This window comes from Phytophthora parasitica (genome assembly GCF_000247585.1).
Source record: "Phytophthora parasitica INRA-310 unplaced genomic scaffold supercont2.60, whole genome shotgun sequence".
In the NCBI taxonomy this organism is placed as follows: domain Eukaryota; phylum Oomycota; class Peronosporomycetes; order Peronosporales; family Peronosporaceae; genus Phytophthora; species Phytophthora nicotianae.
Window position 1 is genome coordinate 106,131 of NW_008649046.1, and position 22,725 is coordinate 128,855.

General features: G+C 51.4%; 11 protein-coding genes across 19 annotated transcripts; 3 read left to right on the forward strand and 8 right to left on the reverse strand.

Annotated features, from left to right (window-relative positions):
- Positions 1-2,043, reverse strand: PPTG_16650 (hypothetical protein). Of its 5 annotated transcripts, none has more exons than XM_008914402.1 (7): positions 1,735-2,043; positions 1,570-1,674; positions 1,112-1,498; positions 817-1,050; positions 606-746; positions 312-535; positions 1-230 (listed from the first exon to the last, which is right to left on the reverse strand). In XM_008914402.1, the coding sequence occupies exons 3-6, from the start codon at positions 1,475-1,477 to the stop codon at positions 314-316; spliced, it is 963 nt and encodes a 320-aa protein (XP_008912650.1). In that variant the 5' UTR covers positions 1,478-1,498; positions 1,570-1,674; positions 1,735-2,043; the 3' UTR covers positions 1-230; positions 312-313. The 5 variants fall into 5 exon arrangements, with proteins under 5 accessions (XP_008912650.1, XP_008912647.1, XP_008912648.1 ...); XM_008914401.1 differs by having other exon boundaries at positions 6-255; XM_008914399.1 differs by having other exon boundaries at positions 1-535.
- Positions 2,044-3,509, forward strand: PPTG_16651 (hypothetical protein). Its single transcript, XM_008914403.1, has one exon. The coding sequence runs from the start codon at positions 2,071-2,073 to the stop codon at positions 2,767-2,769; it is 699 nt and encodes a 232-aa protein (XP_008912651.1). The 5' UTR covers positions 2,044-2,070; the 3' UTR covers positions 2,770-3,509.
- PPTG_16652 (hypothetical protein) lies at positions 2,339-4,626 on the reverse strand. Its single transcript, XM_008914404.1, has one exon. It carries the CDS (start codon positions 4,596-4,598, stop codon positions 2,817-2,819), a length of 1,782 nt encoding a protein of 593 aa, XP_008912652.1. The 5' UTR covers positions 4,599-4,626; the 3' UTR covers positions 2,339-2,816.
- PPTG_16653 (hypothetical protein) lies at positions 4,619-8,376 on the forward strand. 5 transcript variants are annotated; one of them, XM_008914405.1, is made up of 4 exons: positions 4,619-5,870; positions 5,935-6,152; positions 6,217-6,357; positions 6,433-8,376. In XM_008914405.1, exons 1-4 carry the CDS (start codon positions 4,706-4,708, stop codon positions 6,760-6,762), a joined length of 1,854 nt encoding a protein of 617 aa, XP_008912653.1. In that variant the 5' UTR covers positions 4,619-4,705; the 3' UTR covers positions 6,763-8,376. The 5 variants fall into 5 exon arrangements, with proteins under 5 accessions (XP_008912653.1, XP_008912656.1, XP_008912654.1 ...); XM_008914408.1 differs by having other exon boundaries at positions 4,619-6,152; XM_008914406.1 differs by having other exon boundaries at positions 6,217-6,433.
- On the reverse strand, positions 6,385-8,720 carry PPTG_16654 (hypothetical protein; the record flags this gene model as incomplete). The annotated part of the gene is made up of 2 exons (XM_008914410.1): positions 6,385-7,566; positions 7,634-8,720. The coding sequence occupies 2 exons, from the start codon at positions 8,718-8,720 to the stop codon at positions 6,815-6,817; spliced, it is 1,839 nt and encodes a 612-aa protein (XP_008912658.1). The 3' UTR covers positions 6,385-6,814.
- Positions 8,721-9,039: 319 nt separating this feature from the next.
- On the reverse strand, positions 9,040-10,658 carry PPTG_16655 (hypothetical protein; the record flags this gene model as incomplete). Its single annotated transcript, XM_008914411.1, has 8 exons — positions 9,040-9,243; positions 9,317-9,379; positions 9,475-9,627; positions 9,693-9,798; positions 9,857-9,930; positions 10,028-10,087; positions 10,166-10,450; positions 10,530-10,658. 8 exons carry the CDS (start codon positions 10,656-10,658, stop codon positions 9,040-9,042), a joined length of 1,074 nt encoding a protein of 357 aa, XP_008912659.1.
- Positions 10,659-12,335: 1,677 nt separating this feature from the next.
- Positions 12,336-14,642, forward strand: PPTG_16657 (hypothetical protein). The gene has a single exon (XM_008914412.1). The coding sequence runs from the start codon at positions 12,463-12,465 to the stop codon at positions 14,218-14,220; it is 1,758 nt and encodes a 585-aa protein (XP_008912660.1). The 5' UTR covers positions 12,336-12,462; the 3' UTR covers positions 14,221-14,642.
- On the reverse strand, positions 14,356-15,972 carry PPTG_16658 (hypothetical protein; the record flags this gene model as incomplete). Its single annotated transcript, XM_008914413.1, has 1 exon — positions 14,356-15,972. One exon carries the CDS (start codon positions 15,970-15,972, stop codon positions 14,356-14,358), a length of 1,617 nt encoding a protein of 538 aa, XP_008912661.1.
- A 184-nt stretch (positions 15,973-16,156) lies between these two features.
- Positions 16,157-16,399, reverse strand: PPTG_23966 (hypothetical protein; the record flags this gene model as incomplete). The annotated part of the gene is made up of 1 exon (XM_008914414.1): positions 16,157-16,399. The coding sequence occupies one exon, from the start codon at positions 16,397-16,399 to the stop codon at positions 16,157-16,159; it is 243 nt and encodes an 80-aa protein (XP_008912662.1).
- A 334-nt stretch (positions 16,400-16,733) lies between these two features.
- On the reverse strand, positions 16,734-19,484 carry PPTG_16659 (hypothetical protein; the record flags this gene model as incomplete). Its single annotated transcript, XM_008914415.1, has 1 exon — positions 16,734-19,484. The coding sequence occupies one exon, from the start codon at positions 19,482-19,484 to the stop codon at positions 16,734-16,736; it is 2,751 nt and encodes a 916-aa protein (XP_008912663.1).
- Positions 19,485-20,265: 781 nt separating this feature from the next.
- Positions 20,266-21,636, reverse strand: PPTG_16660 (hypothetical protein; the record flags this gene model as incomplete). The annotated part of the gene is made up of 3 exons (XM_008914416.1): positions 20,266-20,456; positions 20,757-20,898; positions 20,974-21,636. The coding sequence occupies 3 exons, from the start codon at positions 21,634-21,636 to the stop codon at positions 20,266-20,268; spliced, it is 996 nt and encodes a 331-aa protein (XP_008912664.1).
- Positions 21,637-22,725: the final 1,089 nt, after the last annotated feature.

The window sequence follows — 22,725 nt, forward strand, 5'->3', positions numbered from 1 at the left end:
ATCACTTCAAGGTTATCCCATCGACACTGCCAGTGCCACATTGGTCTCAGTTGATAATTTAAGACCTACTTATCCGATATCGTCTACGACATCCGTGTATTTTTTCTGTTCCAGACCTCTCGCCGACTCCATTAAAGATAACCTCGGTATGACGAAAGCACTTTCCGTCGCTGGCCGTCCCCATACGCTGTGGTTTTGATGCAGGCAGAGTTAGTCGTAATCTGCTTCCTCTGTAAAATATTATTATAAGAGACACTTAGGTTATCAGTTGGCGCAGTGTTACAAGTGAGGGGGGAATCTGTATTCCTAACCTTCAGTCCGCCTCGACGTACGTGAACATGCGGCGAAACAACGTCTCGTACACGTCGATGCCACACAGGAAGGTGTCTTTATGCAGGCGCTCGTTGTGTTCGTGCAGTAGGATTTCCGTCTTGTTCATCGGAGAGAAACCAAGCGCCGGGATGCCGAGCTGGCGGAGAAATCGACTATCCGTTGCTGCTGGGAACACCTCCGTCTCAACAAGGATGCCGATATCCTTCAACACAAACCAATTGATCAATGAATATACTCTAGTAGTAAACTTTCCAAGTTCTGGGGCTACTCACCTCACACCCTTCCTTGAACAACTTCCACCAAATGTTCGTGTCATCTACCGACGTCGTGTAATGCTCATGCAGTGGATTCTTCCACCACGACACAAACTCCCACGATAATCCTCCAGCAGAACACCATTCATCAAGCATCGCCTGTCATACATCAGACAAACGACTCGTTAACATGAGAACCATTCGCCTAGTTTACAACGAAGCTGCTCACTTTAAACTTCTTCAAGTCCATGTGAGGCGAGATTCGAACGTCGAAACCAGCAACTGCCTCGGTTGGAATCACGTTGAGAGCGTGCGTCTTGCCGCCATCCTGGGACACACCACTCTTCAGCATGTTGAGGTTTACAGTGGTGACATCGCCAAGGTTTCTCTTCTTGATATCCCCGTGCTTGCAGCCACAGTCGGCATTCAGAAGAGCCTCTTGCTCCGCACGGAAAGCCAAGGCCTACAATTAGGAGAAAGCATTAACATCTATAGACTAGTGACATGTATCAGTCCACACGCACCTTGTTGCAGACGTCAATGATCTTGGACGTCGCTGTGTCTTTGATGAAGCGGCTTCCATGACCTGTAGGACCCGTGGCCTTCACGTAGAACCACCAGGGTACACGTTCGCCATAGAACACTGTAAACGCGTCATTTGGGTTGGCTAGCCCCTCGTCAAAGGCAAATGCGACGGGTTGGATGGATTTGTACTGTTCGCTTGCAAGAAAGGCCTCCATGCCATCCACGCCGCCAATTTCTTCGTCTGGCACGAACAGGAGGTGGATGTTTCTGCCCGGAATGAAGCCCTCCGCTTTCAGACGGGAAACTGCCTCCACATATTGAACACCGACGCTCTTCATGTCCTGCGTTCCACGGCCGTAAATCATTCCATCCTCCAGAACTGTTGGCTGCAGTAGAAACCCCACACACAGTGAGCATCGCTAATATTTTCGAGTAAACAAGAGAGAATGATACACACATTGAAAGGATCGTGCTCCCAGTGTTCACGAGCCACAGGCACGACGTCGTAGTGTGAGTTGAGCAGGATCGACGGGAGGGACAGGTTTTTGCCTTGCCATGTCGCCTGCGAATGCAAACACCGTCAATTCAACGCTAGAGCACTTTCAAGCAACTATCTCCTCACCAAAACAATCGGTTTATTATCCGAAGGAGAGAAAATCTGCACCGTCAAACCAACTGCGCACAATATATGGTGAATGGACAAAACAAGCTTGGCAGAACTCTCTTAGATCCCCACCGTCTTCCAGATATCCCTTGAGCCACACCGCACACTATACAGCAAAATCCATTGTCTTACAAAAACCAACATTTCGCCGTTTTACTCGTGTACTGACCTCATTGTACGCTCCCTTGGGGCCATCGCCACTGACAGTCGGGATGCGGATGTACTGCAGCAGTCGCTCGACCGAGGACGTTCCTGTTGCCATCGTGATGAAAAACAAAAAATGCGAAAGTTTTGATGTGCAAACGAGCTAAAGTTGCGCTTATAACGGCCAGTAAAGTTGCAGCAATTGTGCACGTCATTTTTGCCAAAGCTACCGAAATGGCGGCCAGGAAGACCATCCGCTGCGCTGTACAGCACGAGATCGCCAAACGCAAAGGCTCGCGCTTCATCTCAGCCGCATGGCCGCTGTCAGGAGGTGGTGATGCAGCTTCAGTGCTTGTAAAACAATACATTGAAACGCAGCGCGGGAAGTTCCCGGCCGCTAACCATCACTGCTATGCCTACACGACAATGGACGGCCGTAAGCTGTGCTCGGACGACGGAGAGCCACACGGAACCGCTGGGAGACCCATCTTGGCCTCTTTACAACGTGCACAATTAGTCGACGTCTGTCTGGTGGTGACGAGAATATTTGGTGGCGTGAAGCTTGGGTCTGGAGGACTCATCCGAGCGTATGGAGCTGCAGCGCAGGAGGTGATCGAGCAGGCAGAGATCGTTCAAAAGGTGCCAACCAAGTTGCTGTATGTGAAGACAAATTTCTCGTACGTTGATGTGGTCAAACGAGCGTCCGATCACTTCACGGCAGAGTTGGTATCACAGGAATACGCAGAGGACGCAACGTTCACTGTTAGTGTTCCTGTGCTCAAGAGCGACGAGTTTATTGGCTTCATTCAAACAAAATCGTCCGGACAAGTTGAAGTGGAGGAGCTGTAAAGGTAATTGTATGTACAAGAAAGCGAACTAAACTTTCGTCCTCGGACTTACACATCAGGATAATTTTCAGTCAGCCACTGGACGACTTCCTCTTGAGGGTCCAGCACAGCTACAATACCCTCAGTTGTCACTGAACGACAGTCCAATTGCCCAGACTTTTTCAGGAACTGAAGCATCTCGAAGTTACCGCTAGAAACAGCGTTCATCATCACGTATGTGGGGCATTTCAGTGCGCAGACGTTGCTTAGCCACTTGATGACTTCGACGTGGCTGTTCTTGGCTGCTCCTGCCATCGCTGCAGGCGAGCAGCGCTCCCCACAGCTCTCGTATAACCACTGAACTAACTCCAAATGGCCGTTGGTTGCAGCAGTGTCAATAACACGAGCAGAACACTCATCTACGAAAGTATTGCGAAGAAATTTAACCACATCGAGGTGACCAGTGCTCACAGAGTTGTGAAAAGCCTCCGAGATAATTCCCTCGTATCTGTGAGCAACGATCCACTTCACCATTTCAAGGTCTCCGTTACCAGCAGCGGCATTCAAAGCATACTTCGTGCAGCCCTCTGCTCGATTCGCATGCAAGAATTGCACCACTTCCAAGTGTCCATTCGCTGAAGCTTGATCCATCGCGAAGGTCGTGCATCCTTCACGACGGTTGACATGAAGCCACTTGACCATTGCAAGGTGGCCCGCTTTACTCGCCCAGTCCATTGCCTCTGCTGTGCAGCCTTCATCGCGTGTTTCGTGAAGCCACTGTACAACGTTTAAGTGGTTCTTGTGTGCGGCATGATTAATCGCTGCAGTTGTACATCTTGCTCCTTCATTATGCAGCCACTGCACAACTTTTAGATACCCTGTCATCGCTGCGTTATCCATAGCATTCGCTGTGCATCGTTCATGTCGGTTTGCATAGAGCCATTGCAGTACACTAAGGTGTCCAGATCCTGCAGCAAGATCCAAAGCGTTAGTGGTACATCCCACTTTCCTGTTCTCGTGTAACCACTTCACAACCTCCAGATGCCCATTTTTCGCTGCACAAACCATTGCAGTCGTAGTGAAACTCCAAGCATGTTTGCTCTCATTCTCACTCAACCACTTTACCAGTTCAATGTGGCCAAACTCCGCCGCCAAGTCCGGCGCTGAGCTCGGTCCATCCAAAAGTGCGCGGTTGACTAAAAACTGCATCATGTTCAAGTCTCCACGTACTGCCACTTCGTCCGCTACATCGAATCTGCATCTGTATTTGCCCTCTTCCAGCACCCATTTCGCCACCTCCAATTGTCCTTCTTTAGCTGGGATACCGATGTCAAACACAACATTCGAGAAATTCTTCACAAGCCACTGCACAGTGTGCAAGTCTCCACGTGAAGCCGACGTCTCAAAAGCCTTGTACACTGCTGCATAGAAGTTCATGTTCAAAAGGTGGCGCTTGGTCTCGTACACCCACTGAATTAGCGGCAAGTGGCCACTTTGTCCCGCAGCTAGTGCTGTCGCGCCGCTCAGCGCCACTGGGTAGCGTTGATACAGCTGTTGTACCATCCAGAGGTGGCCAAGTTTTGCAGCCGCTTGCATTGCCAGTCGATATTGCTGTATCTTCTCGAATTGGCACCGGGTGTTGTCATTATCTAGCGTAACCAAAACACGTCTGAAGAGGCGAATGTTACCGTGCTGCACGCATCGGGGCAGCGTAAAAGCTTGAGACGGGAAAAGAAATGCATCCAACTGCTGTAGTACGTGATTTAACACGTTAATCCGAGGCTGGCTGCGACACACGACGCGTACGGAGGTTAGAAAGGAGTCGCTAGTGTCCGGGTGCATCAAGGACATTGTTGATTAGATGTGGAAGATGGAAATCTGATTATCAGATACCTTTGATTGGATGAAAATCCAGTTCTCTATGGATTTATCGTCATTCCGTGAATAGAATTCTGAATATGGCGGAGAGGAGTGACCTCGCTTTAGGTGGCAGCACCGACGCCCAGACAGTTGACAGCAGCGACACAGTCACCAACGTCCCTCTCGAGACGCAGACTACTACGTCCACGTCGGTCGCGTCGTCTGTATCATCTTCTGTGCCGCGCACTAGTCGTCTAAACATGGGCCTACCAACACCCACTTCTCCGTCTAGCGACGCGTTGCCACGGCCCCATCGCCACGTACAGCGCTCCACGTCAGACACAGAGGTGGAGAGACGCACTCCTTATGATCCTGCGCTTCGGGGCTTCGTGGGACGCAGAAACAGCGCATCATTCGACCCCGAGAACGACCCCGAGGACGCAGAGCTGCTACGACAGAGGCTACTGGCCGCGACATTAAGCACACCCGTTAGCGGGGACGCTGTGAGCTCGAGACTATTGCAGGCTCTGCCTCAGCTGACCATCGGCCAGTTCTTACAGGATTTAAACAGTCAGACGCCACCATGGAGGGGCTTCGCAGCAGGGAGACAGGAATCCGACGAGAATGCAGCCCAAGTGGACGAAACAGGGAGACTGCTGCCTCCTGAGGGACAAAGAGAGGGCTCTCCACCCAGAACTCGACGGAGATTAAGCTCCGAGTCGTCCATGTACAGCATGTCAACCAGTGGAGATTTCGAACGTAGTGATAGTAATGCGGCACAATCAGGGGATACATCGGAAACTACTACTCCTACGCGGCCCACTGCACGCGCAGGGAGGACGAGACGGAACTCGGAGGAAGAAGGAGAGGACCAGACGGCGCTGGACGAACTGCAGGCTCTTTTCCGACGCTGCCACAACTCGCTCCCATTTGTGGCACTTTTCCTCATTTATTTTGCGTATCAACATGCGACTGGCATTTTAGTGTTCGTTGTCGGCACAGTGGCGGTGATGGGACTTGATCAGCGCATGCGAGCGCAGGTCGCGCTAAAGGACAAGGCCAATAGTTGGCATCTTCTTGGGATTGTAGCCATGTGCGCGATTGACATGGTAGCGATATGCTCGGTGGATGGCCAGCCGAATCCTTTGCATCATTTCTCCCAGATACTCCACTCGACAACGACTCAGGGTAGTGGCAGTGATACTGGACTTCTCTCGACGGGAGGAATCTTCTGGCAGGTGCTGTGGACGGTACTTGTTAACGGTATGTGCTGTGTCAATCATGCTGCAGTTAACGGAGTGTCTAAATTCTTATTTGTTGGTTGCAGACTTCCTAATTCGGCTATGGAGTATCGTCGTGAAGGCGTTTGTAGCTGGTGCCAAGTCGGATCGATTCCACTGCGACAGGAAATATAGAGATGAAATTCAGACGAATGAGGATCAGTCTTCATCAGCCATAGCGATAGACGAAGAAGGCGACAGTACTACGGTGGAAACGCCACTTACGCAGCGCGTAGTTTCGACCGTTGCCTTCTATCGGAGAAAGGTATGACGTTTTGAAGCACTTTTAGATGTAATAGCTGCACTAACTCGAGAGTGTGATTTTACAGCGGAAATTGTATGGGCTCATTGAGATGTGCTCAATCTTCCTCCGATCGCTGCTTGCTAGCATCCCATGGTGCAGTTTTTACCAGCTCTGTGCCTCCAAGTTCATGGCCGACGTATTTACCTTTGCTTACGTCTTTATCAAGGTATGTAAACGCTTCTGAATACTTCGAAGTAGGCCATTATTACAACGTGAAATACTAATAGAATTTTGAAAACAGGGTTTGATTCTCGCAACTCAAGGCCGTCGTATCTTCATCCTCGCACGCTCCTTCGTTACGTTGGGACTCGAGTTCGGTGTATACGTCACTCACGACGAACTAGTGGAAGCGGGATCTCCGGACTGCTCGATCTGCTACGAGACTATGCGTCAGCCAGTCAAGCTCGCGTGCTCGCACATGTTCTGTGAAGAATGTGTGACAGAGTGGTTCGACCACGAACGTTCGTGCCCTTTATGCCGAGCCAGTGTGGGATCAGGGCCGTCCGCAGAAGAAAACATCAAGCCCCAGTTTTTGGATGGTCGTACGAGTCTCGTGCCGCAGCTCCTGTAGACCAAATCTTACGACCAAATTCTGCTATTTCTCACCTATTAATCCCATCAACTTAGATGCAGGTAATGGTGACTGTGCCGGGTGCTGAAAGCTGCCCCAATGTGAACGGCCTCGCCAAAGTTCCTTCAAGAACCGCCCACTCCCTCAAACTATCACGAGGTGAGTCCATCGTCGAATCAAGCACAGAGGCTTCAGTTCCATCCGTAGCAAACGATGGAGACCTTGGCGTCAACTCGATGACCTTGAACTGCATGCAGACCTGGACTTCCACCTGGAACATTCCTTTAGCAATATCACTGGTGATCCGCATCTGAACGGGTCGAGCATCTTGGGAAACTGGACAAATAGACACGTGTTCTTGTTGACAGAAGAAGCTGATGGCGTCGTAGATGTCACCGCCACTTTGAGTTCGAGAACTGCCTTGTAGCACTCGCTCGACAAACGCAAGAGCTCGAGCCTCGCAGTTCTTGGCAAAGCGATGTGCTGGTGACGATGGTTGGTGTGTAGCTCCAGGAATTCGGTACTGTGACGTGGTTGCTTGCTCGAAAGTCAACACTTTGTTGACCATATACTTGACCACCTCTGACACGCTGTCAGATTCCACGTTGTAGTCTTCGAAAGGGTTGGCAGCACTGAAGAGATGACCATCCAAGAGCACTTTATCACGATCGAGATCTTTGACAATCTGAATCATACTCAAATTGGCACTTGCTCGACGTTGCAGAGGCTGATCAAGTCGATTGCGAAGCCAACTGAGTGAGACGGAAACCGGGAAATGACGTTCCAGATTCTCCCGGTATCGTTCTAAGCATTACACAAGTGAGATACTGGTGCACGCACAGCTACAAGCACGTGAATGTAAAGAGCGTACCGATGGTCGGAGCTTCCCGAAGAGCGCGTTCAAGTCGATGGAGATGATATCTGCACACTCGATCCAGCGCCCAGACCCACTCGTCGACTTGTGTTTCAGCGTCCATGTCTGTCTTGATCTCTCCAGCTCCAGCAGTTGGTACTTCGAAGATGAACGATTCGTACGGCACAGGCGCTCTCGTGGGGAATAAGCTCTCAGTATCGTTAGAGCCACTCATCTGCGTTTTATAAGGTACGAGCAGTTGAAAGCGGTGGAAGATCTTTGCTCTTGGCAACTCGCCATCATCCGCTATTTCTTCATTGCCTGGCGATTTGGGAACAAGTCTCCTGACTTGACAGCCTTGCAGCCGGATAACTCTGGTGGTTGGTTCTACTTGAAATGCATCCGAGATCATTCCCATTAATGATGCAGTAGACGGCAGCGCAAACCTCGACGATGGAGGATTTGGAGGAGCGCTGGCGGTTGGTTGACGGACAGGAGTCATCTCAAATTTGCTCTGGTCTTCTGATAACGAACACTGCATCAGTTGGGCAGTTGGTCTTGCGCCAAAAAGGGCTTTAACTGCTGTGCTGCCGCCTACTACGCCTGGATCGCTTGTCGGGGACGAAGCTAGCAAGACCAAACGTCCACTTTTAAGGTGTTTGCTAGGTTCGAGCTTCTCAGCGCTCATAGCCTTGAGGGTGTTTCCCAACTCAACGTACAATACATCCATGCCTGCTTCACTGATCTGGTTCTCTCGTCCCAATCGCTGCACCGACGTCCACAGCTGACGTATACTGTGACGAACCTCTCCGTTCAAATACATCAGTTGCATCGACGCGTTCAGAAAGATGCCGCTCTCGTCTGCAGGCGTAAACTTGTCTTCAAAACCTTTATGAGAATCAAATGCGCTTGGAAGAGGCAACACCGCCGCTCGTATGTCGCTGTCAGAACTCGAACGAGTGCACGCCTTCGGGTAGCTAACACGCGATAAGCGAGGAGATGTTGCAGAGTCTAACGCTCGAGAGCGTGGAAATGCTTGTTCATTCCCCAACAATCTGCCAAGCGACGCTGCACCACCTTGAGATCCAGGAGAACACTCCACCATGTTTGACTGGTCCAATGAACAAAACACACGACGTCGTACACAACAGCAACGAACGATATTGCAGATAGAGCTCTAACGCTCTCGCCTTACGTACCAAGCAGCCAAAGCGTATATGACGAGATGTGGGGGCATGTCCTGCAAGAATAGAATCGTTTTCGGTGTAACTCTATATATTGTTCCCTTTTGGTCAAATGCCCAGTGGCTTGCTGCAAACATCAGTGTCGTTCTCTGAGCTTCTGCGTGTACCTCCTTGACGCACTTCAGGATATAAACCTCGCGTTGGCAGTAGATGGTTCAAATGGACAGAAAAAAATCGGCACTAGTCGTCTTCGCTCATCCGATCCAGAGTCTTCTTTAATACTTCGAATGTGGTCCAAGATACCGCCACGGAGGGCGCATGTACCAGTAGACGCGGGTACACGCCTCGGAAGAAGCCCGCGAAGCCCTCCTGGGCCTTAATTTGGATCAGCGCGTCCATCAGACCGGCGTATTGTCGACGTAAAACAGGCTCTGCCCTCTCAACCTATAACAGCGCATATAATCAAATTAGAACTTCACAGCGGAGCAACTATAATCATTCACGTAGGCTAACGCACCCCAGGGCGGCCATTAATGGAGCATGAAGGGGGCACCGTGATGGATACGCCGCGCGTCTGGAGCTGCGCACAACGGGTACGAGATGGACACTGTGAATAAGCAAACAAACAGGAGGAAATGTAAGCAAAGAGAGGCCCTGAGCGGGATGCACAAGAACCTGAAGTTCTGGTTTCGAGAAGCGAGGCGACATCGAAGCCGACTTCACGCGAGAGGGGGCACGGGTTCCTACCGAGGCTTCTTCCGTCATCATCATCGACTGAGTCTGCAACCGAGTCTTTGCCACATCCAGCGGGTTCGTCAGCGCGCCAGCCTATCCAGACACAACAGCAGGTCAGATAAAAAGATGTACTAATTCCACACGTACTAAAATCGTACCAGAGCTCCAGCCGCAGCACCTGAGGCGATGTAAGCCGAGACGTTCATTTCTCCCGACGGGTTCAAAATCTTCTTGAAAGTCTCGTTCGCCGACACCATAATCATACTGTAATACGCCCGTTAGCATTGTAGATCCACGGTTTAAACACTGCACTTCTTCGCACCTGTAAGGCAGATTCATCAAGAGCGTCGTGGGGAAGCTAATATACAGCGCGCGCAGGCCTTCGTGCTTCATAACCTGATAATTGCAATACATTCACATCAATACTCCGTGAGTAACTCCAGTAACTTTAACACAGTGGCGGAGACACAGGGTCCAGCAATATAATCACCACCGTCTTAAAGCAGTCTGCCACTCCATCGTAGTATCCCAACTGTAGACGCTGCTTAATGACCTACAATAAAAATAAAGAATAAGCAAGTCGAACTTCGTAATCCAGTAGATAAATCGCAATACTAGTCCGGCTACATACATCCATGGGAGTCATAATGAGGTCGTGGCACACAGTGGCAATGACACCGGCCGACCCTGATGCCATAGGCGTGATAGTGTTCGTATCTGCTCCGAGCGCCTTCTTAGCCGCTTCGAACACCGAAAAATACACGGCGTGGGCCGGAAGACTGGCGCCCAGCATGGTACTGACGCCCCGGAAAAGGCGCAACGGGCCTTCTTCCGCTACGAGCTGGCGCGCCGTCTGTGTGGCCGTCAGTTTGACTGGTTTGCCGTTCACAGGGCATCGCTGGCACTGCATGTGCGTCTGATTTCGGGTGGAGGCAACAGGATAACAATTAAGTATCAACTGGGCTGGATAAAGAAGGAAACGATGGTGCACGCACTTTGACAGTGTCGATTGGGAAAATGGACACGTGCTCAGCCACACCAGCGGCCGAGCCGGCCAACATGTGATGCACGAAGGAGCCCTTCTCGGGCGTCCACTCCTCCCAGTCCTCGTCCAGTGCGGCCATACTCTGCTGCTATGTGTGTGGAGCCCCTGCTAGCTTGTCGAGTCGGAGCGAGGTTGGCGATTGCGAGGCTCCCTTTCTTTACAGGCCACACACGGCAATTGGAGTTTGCTGCGTGGTGCACACCGATGACCGACGATTGTTGGATAAAGGTGGCAACCCGCTTTCAACCAATCAAAGACAGAGAAATGCAGATTACTAAGAAAATTGATTTGAATCGGAAAGAAAAGGGTATTGTAAAGTACAGAAAACTTGTATCATATATGACAGATTTAGGTGATTTGATTGGTCAATATTGATGCCGTGTTGTCCTGACATCGCAATAGGCAGGAACTGAGACAAAGTTCAACAGGCATTCCGTGTTAAACCAGGATTGAGCATACAAATTCAAGGATCATGTTGCAGCTGTTGCCGAATCACGTATTAATAGGAATGTTGATCACTTCACCTTTGGTGCAGCAGCTACCTGCGTTGCCATCTTTGCGCGGTGTAGGAGAGCGACTCGCTATAAGCGAAGCCTACTGCGGCGGTCCTGCAGACGACAAGCTCGTGCTGACCAACATGAATACAGCTCACGCAAGTTCAGCAAAGTCCGCTGGAAAAGCTCAGCACGAAGTGGCAAGGCTCGCAACTGCAGACGATTTTCCAGCAGCTCGTAGAGGTTAATAACAGGCAGGTGCTGCCTCGATGGGAAAGCTGTGAAATGGTTGGCTGCCAACTTGGCACGCGCCGGCGCGTGCCGGCGGCAAGTCAGGTGCTCGAGTTGTCGTGGGCTTCTCTCTTGACTACCTCTCTTCGCTTTGCCTACATTTATCCATTATTTTAGTGTCGATTGGAGCATTCAATTTGACCTTGGCGGAGGTACTAAGCACTGGTCACTCATCATTCGCTGGCGCGGCCGTGTGCGGCACCACCGGGTGAAGTGTACTTGTCCTTCTTAAACTAAATGTAGTTGCTGAGCAGTGACTAGCAACTACATTTCATGTGGTCATTAATAATTGCGGCAAGATGCGGGTTGATTACCGAAACTTCGTGGGATATCGTTGGTTGCCTGCAGTGCTAAACCCTTGCCTTGAAGACACGGGCAAGAAATAGGATCAAAGGCTCCTATGTAACCTTCACGTTTATTTTAAAGTTGATGCGACGAGCTCCACATTGAAAGAAAGCCGAGATGTTCGTGACAGCGGTCTACCTCACGATGTGATATTGAACGCCAGCAGGGAGTACGAGCACTGAAGTACAACATGTAGTTAGCTGTTTCACTGCTCCGATATCCTCGGTTGTTTAATCCGCGTTTGAATCTCGAATTTGCCGACGCAACATGCTATGTGGGGGGCGTTTCATTCACCAGCATCACCCCTTACACTCGAATCTGAAAAACGGCATCATTTTTAATCCTCCATCAAGGATATTCTTTACGTTCGCAGCGAATCACGAATCGTGTAGTAGCTCGTTAGCCAGGCGGACGAATACTGGGGAAACTCGTTTCTAGCGTAGGCTGTCCTACCGACCCAGCCAACGGGCGCGGGATCTTTGTTTGACAAGTATGAGTTCTGGCGACAGCTTCTCGGGCAACGTTTAACGCCGTCGCAGCCAATCGATCTACCACTGTGTTGATGTGTATCCTCGTCATGGGACGCTCGGATCAGAAAACGCCGATGACGCAGCATTACGGCGCGAGATAGAGCGATCTTGAAGCGCCGCACGAAGAACATCGCCATCAACGGTTAGCGAATCTCTCTTGAGCTTATCGATCGCACTCTGCATTCCTCGTTCCAAGCAGCACCTCTCAAAGCCTGTCGTTGCCATGCTTAACGTGCCTCGTCGAGTCACTCGTGCAGCTAATGCAGTCGCTGCAGCCTCAGCTCGTCTCTCCATGACCGCTGAGTCGACCAAGGCGTTGTGGGACGGACTGTCCAAAAAGATCGCACAGATCTCCGAGCCCGAGCCACTCAAGCCCGCAACGGAGCGCACCCCATTGCTGCTCTTTGACGCCACAGTGGTGCCCAGCAACAGCGTCGAAGACGAGGAGTCCACCTTGAGAGGGTGCACCAAACCTTCTCCGATACGACACAGCAGCGAGTGTCAAGCGCTGCTGCGTCTGGCCTTCCAGATGTTGCTGTTTGCCATCGTGGATTTCGCTCCCAATTTCCTCAGTGGCGTTCTCACGGGCCACCTCAGCGCTTCACACAGTAGCGAGTTCATGGCGGCGCGTAGTCTGGCTCTCATCTTCAACATGGTGACCAGCACGACACTGATCGCAGCTATGAGCGCTGCGATGGACACCCTCTGTGCTCAGGCCTATGGCGCCGGTCAATTACGAGAGCTGGGGCTATTCTTTCAGACAGGTTTGCTCGTCTTTTGCATCGGATTCCCACCCGTAGCCCTTGCCAGTTTCTATTGCGTTGAGCTACTGGAGTTGGCAGGTCAACAACGTGAACTTGCGCAACTGGTCCGCAGCTTAGTGTTGTTAGCACTGCCTGGCGTGCCCTTCGCAGCTATCAACACGCTGATGTGCAAGATCCTACAAGGTCAGAGTCGCGTGGAGCCGCTCGTGGGTGTCGGTCTCATGGCGAGTGTCGTTCAAGCTACTCTGCTCTACGTCTTCATGTTCCAGACACCGCTGGGATTCACTGGATCCGCATTAGCCATTTCAGTCACTTTGGCTTGTTACGCAATTGTACTGGCAACGTATCTGTACCGCAGCGGTCTGTACCAACGTGAGTGGCCAGGTTGGCAATTCTCTGAGGCGGTTCGGCTAATGCCCGAGTTCCTGCGCTTGGGTGTGTCTGGGATGGCTATGTTCGTGTGTGAAGTATGGGGTTATGCTGCAGTGGGGCTCAGCTCGGGGATGCTGCCCCATGCAGCAGCCGTCGTGAGTGCAGACTCAAGCTATGCCAATTTACGATGGCTCGGTGCACTCTGGTACGCTGCTATCTCGCTCGCAGGCTCTGTGAGGGTCGGCAATGCACTTGGAGCGAACGATCCGGCACGTGCTTGGCACACCGCGAAACTGGCTTTGGGTCTGAGCACAGCCTGCGCTCTTATTGCGTCGGTAGCCATGTTGTTGCTGCATGGCGTGTTACCATTTGCATTTACAAGTGACGAGCGGGTGGTGTCCATTACGTCGAAATTGTTGCTTGTAACCAGTCCGCTTCAGGTTTTCGCAGCCATCTCGTCCGTTTCCCAAGGCATTTTCCGTGGCTGTGGCTTGCAGACACTTGGCGCGAAGGTTAACTTCGTCTGCTACATTCTGCTGGCTGTACCGCTGGGTTTGCTGTTGGCATTTCCTCTTGAAATGGGACTGCTAGGACTTTGGCTTGGCCTCAATGCCGGTTTCATCGCAAGTGGACTCTTTAGCACGTACTGGTTGGCATTCCGAGCTGACTGGGCGATGCTGGCGCATCAGGCGCTGGAACGAACGACATGTGGAGCCCCAGGAAGTGAAGAGACGCTGAGCGAAGCCTGCTACGATGAGATCAGAGACGCCACACACCCACCTGAACCCATGCATGAGCCCACCGAGTACGCTGATGACATTCGACCATCGACGAGTATAAAATGAACGACAAAACACTCCCGCTAAAACTAAAAATCACCAGAATTATCTTCGATGTACTGAAGTACGTTACAAATTAAACCTGAAGTTCTTTTAAAAAAAATCACCTTGGATGCCCGTTGAGAGTCTCAATGAGGCCCCCTACGCAGCGACGGCAACTGCATGATGAGTGCCGTGCTTCGCGTCGTGAGCCATTTTCTCCCAACTCGTGGCACGCAACCACAACACCCCAGCCACAGCAAAGATGACGATTCCCGCCATGTTGCCTGCCCAGAGACCCGCAATACCCGAGTCAAACCGAATCGCGAACACCAATCCAAGCGGCACACCCAGCACAAACAAACACACAAAATTAAGCTGCGCACAGAGCAACTGCTTTCCACAAGCACGGAACACGGACTGCATCCCGAAGGCAAAACCCAGGAGAGGCAACATCGGCAACAACTCCTTGATAAGATCCGTCGCCACCGCTATAACCTCGACGTTAGGAGTGAACGCACGAGAGTATGGAGCCGCAATATAGGCGACAACTCCAGCAGCAACTCCAGATACCGACAGTGACGCACTCATCACAATGAAGCTAATGAGACGAGCTCGGCGAGCCTGACCTGCTCCAAGAGCATTACCCATGCGGATGGCACCAGCGATACAGATCCCCAGCAGCGGCATGAACGCAAGGCCGATAACCGATACAAAAATCCCGTTCGCTGCAATCAAAACGTCTGCGTTGGGCAACATACCCGCAAGCAACGAGATGAAGGAGAACCCGACCATTTGAAACGTCATCATGAGCACACTGGACACACCCAGGCGTCCAATGCCGGGAACTCGTGCCCAAGCCTCCTCCCAATTCCAACCTGGCCACGACTCGACAAACACGCGGTTGCGCAGCACCACCGGAAGCACCATCACAACCTTCAAGAACCAACCGACGGGGCTTCCCAGCGCGACTCCAACGTACCCCAACGACGTGTGGAACGCCAAGACATAGGCCGCAATGGAGCTCAGAATGAAGCTCACCAGCGACGCCAATACAAAGGGGAATACGATATTCTGTGCCTGTAGCGCGCTCTTCATGACCGCGTACATGATACAGAACGGCACTAAGAGCAAACTGGTGAGCAGCAATTGTCCTGCAACATCAGAAATGGCAGGGTCTTGCCCCATGGCGACGAGCATCGGCTTGCCACTGCAGAGGACTAGTGTGATGAATGGCAAACACATTAAATACACGATGGTAGCGGCCTGCGTGATCCTCCAGAGCTCGACCATCTTCTTAGCCCCGAAGGCGTGCGAGCACATGGTGTCGATTGCAGAGGACAGACCCATGATGAGGCCTCCGATGATCATCATCTGTACGAGGCTGGACAGCTGATAGGCAGCCAGAATCTCAGTGCTGCGAGAGACGTCTGTGTGGCCTATCATCACACTCAGTGCCAGGTCTGGAAACATCTCGAGCATGACTGCCAGCATCATGGGGAAGGCCACAGCCAGCAGCCGCTTGGTCTCCACGCTCACGATCTCCCAGACCGTCAGCTGGCTGTCGACCGCCACTGCCGCCTTCTCCTCCTCATCCAGGATCACATCTACCTTGTCGGCTGCATTCAGAAGAGGCGTGCGCTCGCCACCGAGCTTGGCGTCCAAGGGAGCTCCAGGTCTTGGACTTACGCTTGCATGCCGCAATGCCAATAGATGCTCCTCCTGGGGTCCGTCCACTTGGTGCAGTAGCTCATCGTGAACAATTCGCGGGATCTCCATTGCGGTGGACGGTGATCAACTTGTGCCTGTGGACTCGGATTGCAGACTGGGTTCCGGATCAAGTTCGGCCAAGTGGTTGTTTACAAGTCTGTTTGTTGATGGACGGTGTGTCGTAGATAATTGGCTATAATTGGATTCACGGTCGCATGTGATTGGACAAGAGGGCGCGTATCCTAATCGACCATCATTCTGCAATCAGTGTTGCCGTGAGTTGCCAATCCGAGCCGCACCACATCGTGGCGTCACGCAGCTGGCCACTGCCACTGCTGCCATGACGCCATGACAGCACTCGTGTCCAAGTGGGACTCAACGTCGCAAGCAACTTGCTAGCTTGGTCACTGGATGTTGCCACGATGTATGTCGGCTGAACTTGCTGCGTAATGGTTCCCACTCTTCCCTTGAGATGAGGCACATTGAAGGTGTCCATGACGCTCGCGCAGGAATGGTTGTGCACTTCAATGTTTGCCACCTACTCCAGCGAGACGTGGAGGTTTGCAAGCGTCTACGAAGTTTTCGTCAAGCTTCATTACGGCGTTGCTAGCAATCGGCTCGTCATGACGCGAGTATGGACGGCTATAAATGTAGAAGAAAAAAAAAAACCATGGGATCTCCTGATCACCAATCATGCGCCACTCATCAAAAGCAGCCATGACAACATGCACCTCCAGAACAATCTCAACTGAAGCAAATAGTGTTTGCCAAATAATTCCAGCCAACCCTATAGCAGTGCTATTGACACGTCCGGTTTACATCGCACCAACTTAAAGCACCTTGTACGCGAGGCTGCCGGGTTTGGGGGCGTCGACAAGCAGGGCCAGCGGTGCGGCAGCGACCGGTGTCTCCTTCGCCCATTGGGGAGCGTCGGCCCCATGCTTCTTTCTTTTCTCCGCTGCAATAGCGCGGTGCAAATGGTCCAGCCAACGGTCCAGATCCGCCTGCGTCTCGCTGGCCACCAGCAGCTTGCGCCCCACCTCCGTCGTGATCTCCAGACACAGTCGTTTCGTCCGCAAGGTCACGACATGACAGATTGTGAAGCTACGCAGGAGCGCCCCGTTGTCGCTTTTAAAGTAGCACAGAGTGGGGCCATGTAGCGTGAAGTAGCGGCGCTTCCAGTTCTTGACGGTACCACCCTCCTTCCTTAGCCAACCGCTGCACACGACCGGTTCTTCGGTCTCCGCCGTTCCCAGACGCAGTGATCGCCTTCCAGCCCCTGCCACAGCAACCGCCACCGCCTTCGCTGCTGCTTCTGCTCGCTCGTTAGTCTTCTTCACCAGTTCCTCTGCACTCTGACCAGTAGATTTCACTTCTTGCTGGGTATAACTACCGTCACTCGAAGCTGTGCTCACTGTTGACGACGCCTTCGACAATCCTCGCTTGAACGCCGTGGCTGCTGTCACCACAGTGCGCATACTGTCCAGCTGTGCATCTTCCTCTGCGTCATCGAAGTCGAACTGCGTGTCCTGCCTCAAGTCGCTTTCGATCGGCTCCGACAGAACCGCAGCTTGCAACAAGCGATGCCAGGCCAGCATCTCGCTCTCATTTGACGCTACAACCTGCATGATACGGCCATTCTGGAAGCGAACGTCCAGACAGAATGGTCTCGCATTGCCAATCGTGACCTTCTCCACCACTCCGCGTCCAAGAGGTGGGGCGTCTGGCGCGCTCGCGTACGAAAACTGTTTACCCTCAAGCTTAAAGAATCGGCGCTTCCAGTTCTTAAAGTTCTGTCCTTTTTTCAGCAGCCAACCAGCACCAGATTCAGTCACACTTGAAGCCGAATCTTCCGCGGCGCCAAGCGATAATCTCTCCAATGCACTGCGACGTTCCTCGGAGTTGTCGCCACCTGGAATACATTCGTTAAAGTGGTCGAGCCACGAGCGGATCTCATCAGGAGACTCAGCCACGACACGCAGTGTACGGCCAGACGTGAGGATAAAATCCAGACAGTTAGGATACGTATCGTTGGGGACGGCACTTTTCACAATGCCGTTACCACGCGGAGCCTCGCCAATCTGCTCGAAGTAGTACAGTTTGTTGCCGTCTGCCATGAAATACCTACGCTTGAGTGAACGAACACGGGCGCCTTCTTTGCGTAGCCATCCACATTTGCGATTCAGAGTGGAAGCTCTGGGTGTTGTAGACGATGAGTTGCTTCCAGTACCGAAAGAAGACCTGTAACTCCCAGTAGAATCACGCAAAAGCTGACCAGAATTGCTGTCGTCTGTCTCTGGTGTGTCATCGTAACCTTCCAAGTAGCCACCAGCGCCGGTAAGACTCGACCGAGCACTGCGTGAAGCTATAACTGGCGGAGCACATGCATTGGACCCAGCACGACTAAGTGCGCGTGTTAGCAGATTACTGGTACTCGCACCCTTGGAGACATTGGCCGAAGCAGAAGATTCCTTCTCCAAGGTTTTGGGATCCTTATCCAGTAGACTGCAGATAGCTTTAACCCATTTATCCACCGACGCCTGACTGTCTGCACTCACACAGAGCACACGCCCCGAGCTCAACTGTACATACACACTGTTGGACCCTGACTCGCCAAGCTTTAACCCCACCACTGTACCTGCACCTTTGGGCACGCTCTCACCAGGCCCGTCCTGATACTGCAATTTAAATCCCTTCAGCTTAAAGTACCGCCGTTGCCACTCCGTCGACCGCTGTCCTCTCTTATAGAGCCATCCTTCGCACAGTACACTCTCTTCGAACGTCTCTCCAAGGAACGGGGCATCCTGTCCAGCGTACGGATCTCCAAAGCACGGTCGCTTACCAGTAGCCTTGGCAAATGCGTGATCCCACGCCTCAATATCCGCAAACGAGTCCGCTGCAATCCGCAGAATCCGGTTATTATCTGAGTAAATATCCAATGCGAAGGGTCTCGATGGGTTAATATTGACCGCATTCACTCTGGTCTCACCCAACGGCTTCTCGTTAGGTTGCGCCCTGTACTGAATCGTCCTCCCCGTCAAGGTCATATAGCGTCGCTTCCATGTCTTAAAGTTCTGTCCTTCCTTCAGCAGCCAGCCCTTCATAGCCACTGCTCCACTGCCTGCTTCTCCTCTTTGATTAGCCCCAGCCAAGGCTTCGTCCCTGGCAGCTTGCAGAGCCTCGGAGATCTTGCGGAACCACTCGTCGCTCTCCTCGTTCGAGTCTACCTGCATTTTTACTGCCTGATTCTTGAGTTCCCCTCGTACCAGCAGCGCATTCGTGAACTCGGGCGTGAATTCGACGCCGCTGATGCGCAGTCTTCCTTTTTCGTCGATTCCCTTGCCGCTGGGCGATCGCTCTGAGAAATAGATGAGCTCTCGCCCCTTAAGCACGAAGTAGCGACGCTTCCAGCTCTTGATGATGCTGCCCTGCTTGTAGCCCCAGCCAGAGTGATCGCAGTACGAGCTGCGCACGACGCGCCCCACGGCGATCACGTGCTTTGTTGCAGACTGGAGCTGCAGCTGCGCCACGCGCTGGCGCGCCTCGAGGCTGCCGCTAGACGTCGCGTTGGGCGCGAACATGGCGGCGGTAGAGTGACGACGACGGTGACTGTTGCCGAGTGATTGATTGAACCGGCTGGGAAAGGAGAAGTATGAACCCACGCGATTGGACAAAACGGATAGATACAGAAGTCGACTAAGTGCGAGACGAGAAGTGTGTGATACTATTGGGTGGCACTGTAACTTAATCGCTGTTTGAGTTAACTTTCATCGTGTGGATGCAGATGTCCGAACTTGCAGATATCCAAGATACATGTACAGGATGATAGCGAAACCCAGCACACAGCCAGCAACTATCACTACAAGCTCCCTGCTGTCTGAGGTGATTCGCTTCTGTCTATAATCTAGCCATGTTGAAGTGACGAGTGAACCCAGTGCGTACGAGATCAGCAAGGAGGTCATGGTTGCGATCAGTGGGTTCATAGAGTACATGTAAATCATAATCTCACGAATATTTTGTGGGGTCGACGGACCGGCAACCTTGCCGACAGGAACGACAACGTCAAAATCCTACACCCCTCTGCTGAGTGGACAACTATGGATATCCTTTGCTGAAGCACAGCTAAACAATTAAGTGAGGAGCTGGGTGCAGCATGACAAGGGGTTATCATCGACAAATAAACTCTGTAGGTACTAAGAGCACACAAGTACTTAGAGCTGTGAGTTGGTTAACCTCAAACAAAACACGAAAACAAACTTCCATTCAACAGGCTATTATCTGCTCACGAATCCCAGCAATCGACATAATGTCCAGCGTCACAAAACAACACAAAAAGCAACATGCAGCATGTGGTCCCACCGCTTAAAGGTCCTCGTCCTCTTCTCCTGGAATGACAAGGCCGATGTTTTGCTCTGCGAACAATCGCAGAACCTCAAACATTCCCCGCTCTTCCGTCAACACGGCCGCAATGGCTGTCCCGCCTTCCGTGCGATTCGCATACAGGAACTGCACTACATCGAGGTGACCGGAACCAGCAGCGTGGTCCACGGCATCTTGGGTACACCCCTCCTTACGGTTACCATGTCACCATTGCAACACTTCAAGATGCCCTCTTTCCGCAGCCAAATCCATAGCTCGAGTCGTACACCCTTCAGATCTGTTCGTATGAAGCCATTTTACCACATCGAGGTGAGCATTTGCCGCCGCACCATCCATAGCTGCCCTTCCACACGGTTTTCATGTAGCCATTTCACTATTTCGAGGTATCCATTTCTAGCTGCAGAATCCATTACCGCAGTGCTGCAACCTTCGTTGCGAGTGTGGTGCATCCACTGCACAATACCAAGATGCACCTTGTGCTGCACGATCCATCGCTTGGGACGTCCACTGGGCACTATAGTGCGTATTCAGCCAGAGTAAAATCTGCAAGTTGCCTGCTTCAGCGGTGCCATTAACTGCCTCTGGCGAGCACCCGTCGTTCCTATTGGCAGCCAGCTATGACCTTGAAGGGCAGCCCAATCCATCGTCAGTGACTCTCGGAGGGCGGCCTTCGCGAAATCTCAACTTCACCGCCTTCAATTCCGTTTCTTCACCAGAACATTCCTCAAAATATTGCATGCACAGCTCAAAAGAAATTCTGGTGAGTGTTCCAAACGGGAAATCCTGCTGAACTTCGCCGAGATTGGCATGTTCGTGTAGCCACTTCACTGTCTCAAGATTTCCACCAAGTGCAGCAGGACCTAGCGACCACACAGTACCAGGAAATGCCTCGACAAGCCATTGCACAGTGTTCAGACAGCCACGTTCAGCAGCAACGTCGAACTCCACTTGCTCTGCCCAGGATCTCGCGTGGTGGAACAATCGTGGTGCGGTGGCTTGGACCCACTTCAGAAACGAAAGATCTCCGCTCAGAGCTGCTGCTACGGCTGTTGTGTTATTCAATGCGACCACACCAACCTCGTGCAGTAGTTGCATCACTTGCAAGTTCCCCATAACTGCAGCGGGCCTCGTTGCATGCTCGAACTGCTGAAGGTTATTCTGGTCACGTAGTGACTCACAGGTATGACACAGCACACGGTGAACTAGGCGAGCGCTTCCCAATTTGACAGCTCCCAGGAGCGTCCAGAAAGGGGAAACGTCTGCAAACTCGTCGATCATCTGCACCACATGACCCAGAGGTTGGATTCGAGAGTCTGCACGACACGCAACACGCACACCCGCCATTATCTCCATGGTTTCTTTCTGGCTGGACAATTTTAAATTCTTCGTTTCGGGGCCTTGACAAACCACGCGGAATTTGACGCTTTTGCATCTTATTTCGTCCTCGTTTTAAGGACGAAACTTGTTGGGGTTAACCCTTTCGTATTAAGATGTTTTAAAGGCCAATAAATATATCATTTCCAGTAAAATTAGTTTTCGGTGCGGTCTGCCTCATATATGACAGCTGACTGCCAGTTTGTATGGGATTACATTTTTTTCTTGATTATACTATTGAATTCGAGGACTCATGCCCTACATTTTCTGGGTAGAGATTCCAGACACCTTGCGGCTTAGTAGCTCCCGCAACAACGCGTCAGTTTAATAGAGAGTTGCTAACACGGTTATAGAGGGCTAATAAAGAGCTACATTTTAATATACATCCACATGAGCATCTACTAAAACCGAGGCCAAACAAGATCATCAAGTTTTTGTCCTCTTTTTTGTTCTTAATTTTTTTTCTTTTTGGGGTATATTTATTTAGCCTTACCACTTGAGAATTTTAGAAGAAAGCTAACCTGAATAATACACAATAAGAATTAAGCTTGAGTTTTCTAAGGAACTCTACAAAATATAAGCTAGGATAAGATTATTAGTCATTAATTTTTCAACGGATCTTTACAATATTTACGTCAAGTGAGGATTGGGTTTACAGTTAGTGATAATCTCACCATGCCCAAGTCGTAACACCACCTGTAAATAATATTAAAGTGCAGTAAGTTGATGTGGACCACAATTATAAATTGTTACGTCTTCAAACCACCCGTCACTGTTTTATTCATTCTAAAAATCGCGTGATAGGAAGAGGTCAGGTTCGGACAGCGCCTTGTTTCTGTTCTTCTGGTTTTCTCTCCGTCAAGCCCGCAACGGGTCTATCAGATGCCTACATGTATCTAAAGCCTGGGAAAAAAAATTGGGGTATCTCGTGGCATTGACTACTTCGTAGGAGTGGCGGAGCAAGCTGATGCGCTATTTGGACTTTTTGAGTTAGGTGAGTTCTATCTATTTGTGACGGGGTCACACAGCACCTTGTGCAGAGGAAGTTGACTTCCAAGAGTATACAAA

Excerpts from the sequence above, each read along its gene's own strand:
- PPTG_16650 (XM_008914402.1), bottom strand. The coding sequence starts at position 1,477 with ATGATTTACGGCCGTGGAACGCAGGACATGAAGAGCGTCGGTGTTCAA. Across the intron at positions 1,051-1,111 it reads TCATTGACGTCTGCAACAAG|GCCTTGGCTTTCCGTGCGGA; the intron begins GTGCGTGTGGAC and ends TCCTAATTGTAG. Across the intron at positions 747-816 it reads TGGACTTGAAGAAGTTTAAA|GCGATGCTTGATGAATGGTG; the intron begins GTGAGCAGCTTC and ends GATGTATGACAG.
- PPTG_16651 (XM_008914403.1), top strand. The coding sequence starts at position 2,071 with ATGTGCAAACGAGCTAAAGTTGCGCTTATAACGGCCAGTAAAGTTGCA.
- PPTG_16653 (XM_008914405.1), top strand. The coding sequence starts at position 4,706 with ATGGCGGAGAGGAGTGACCTCGCTTTAGGTGGCAGCACCGACGCCCAG. Across the intron at positions 5,871-5,934 it reads GTGGACGGTACTTGTTAACG|ACTTCCTAATTCGGCTATGG; the intron begins GTATGTGCTGTG and ends TGTTGGTTGCAG. Across the intron at positions 6,358-6,432 it reads TTGCTTACGTCTTTATCAAG|GGTTTGATTCTCGCAACTCA; the intron begins GTATGTAAACGC and ends TTTTGAAAACAG.
- PPTG_16652 (XM_008914404.1), bottom strand. The coding sequence starts at position 4,598 with ATGTCCTTGATGCACCCGGACACTAGCGACTCCTTTCTAACCTCCGTA.
- PPTG_16657 (XM_008914412.1), top strand. The coding sequence starts at position 12,463 with ATGCTTAACGTGCCTCGTCGAGTCACTCGTGCAGCTAATGCAGTCGCT.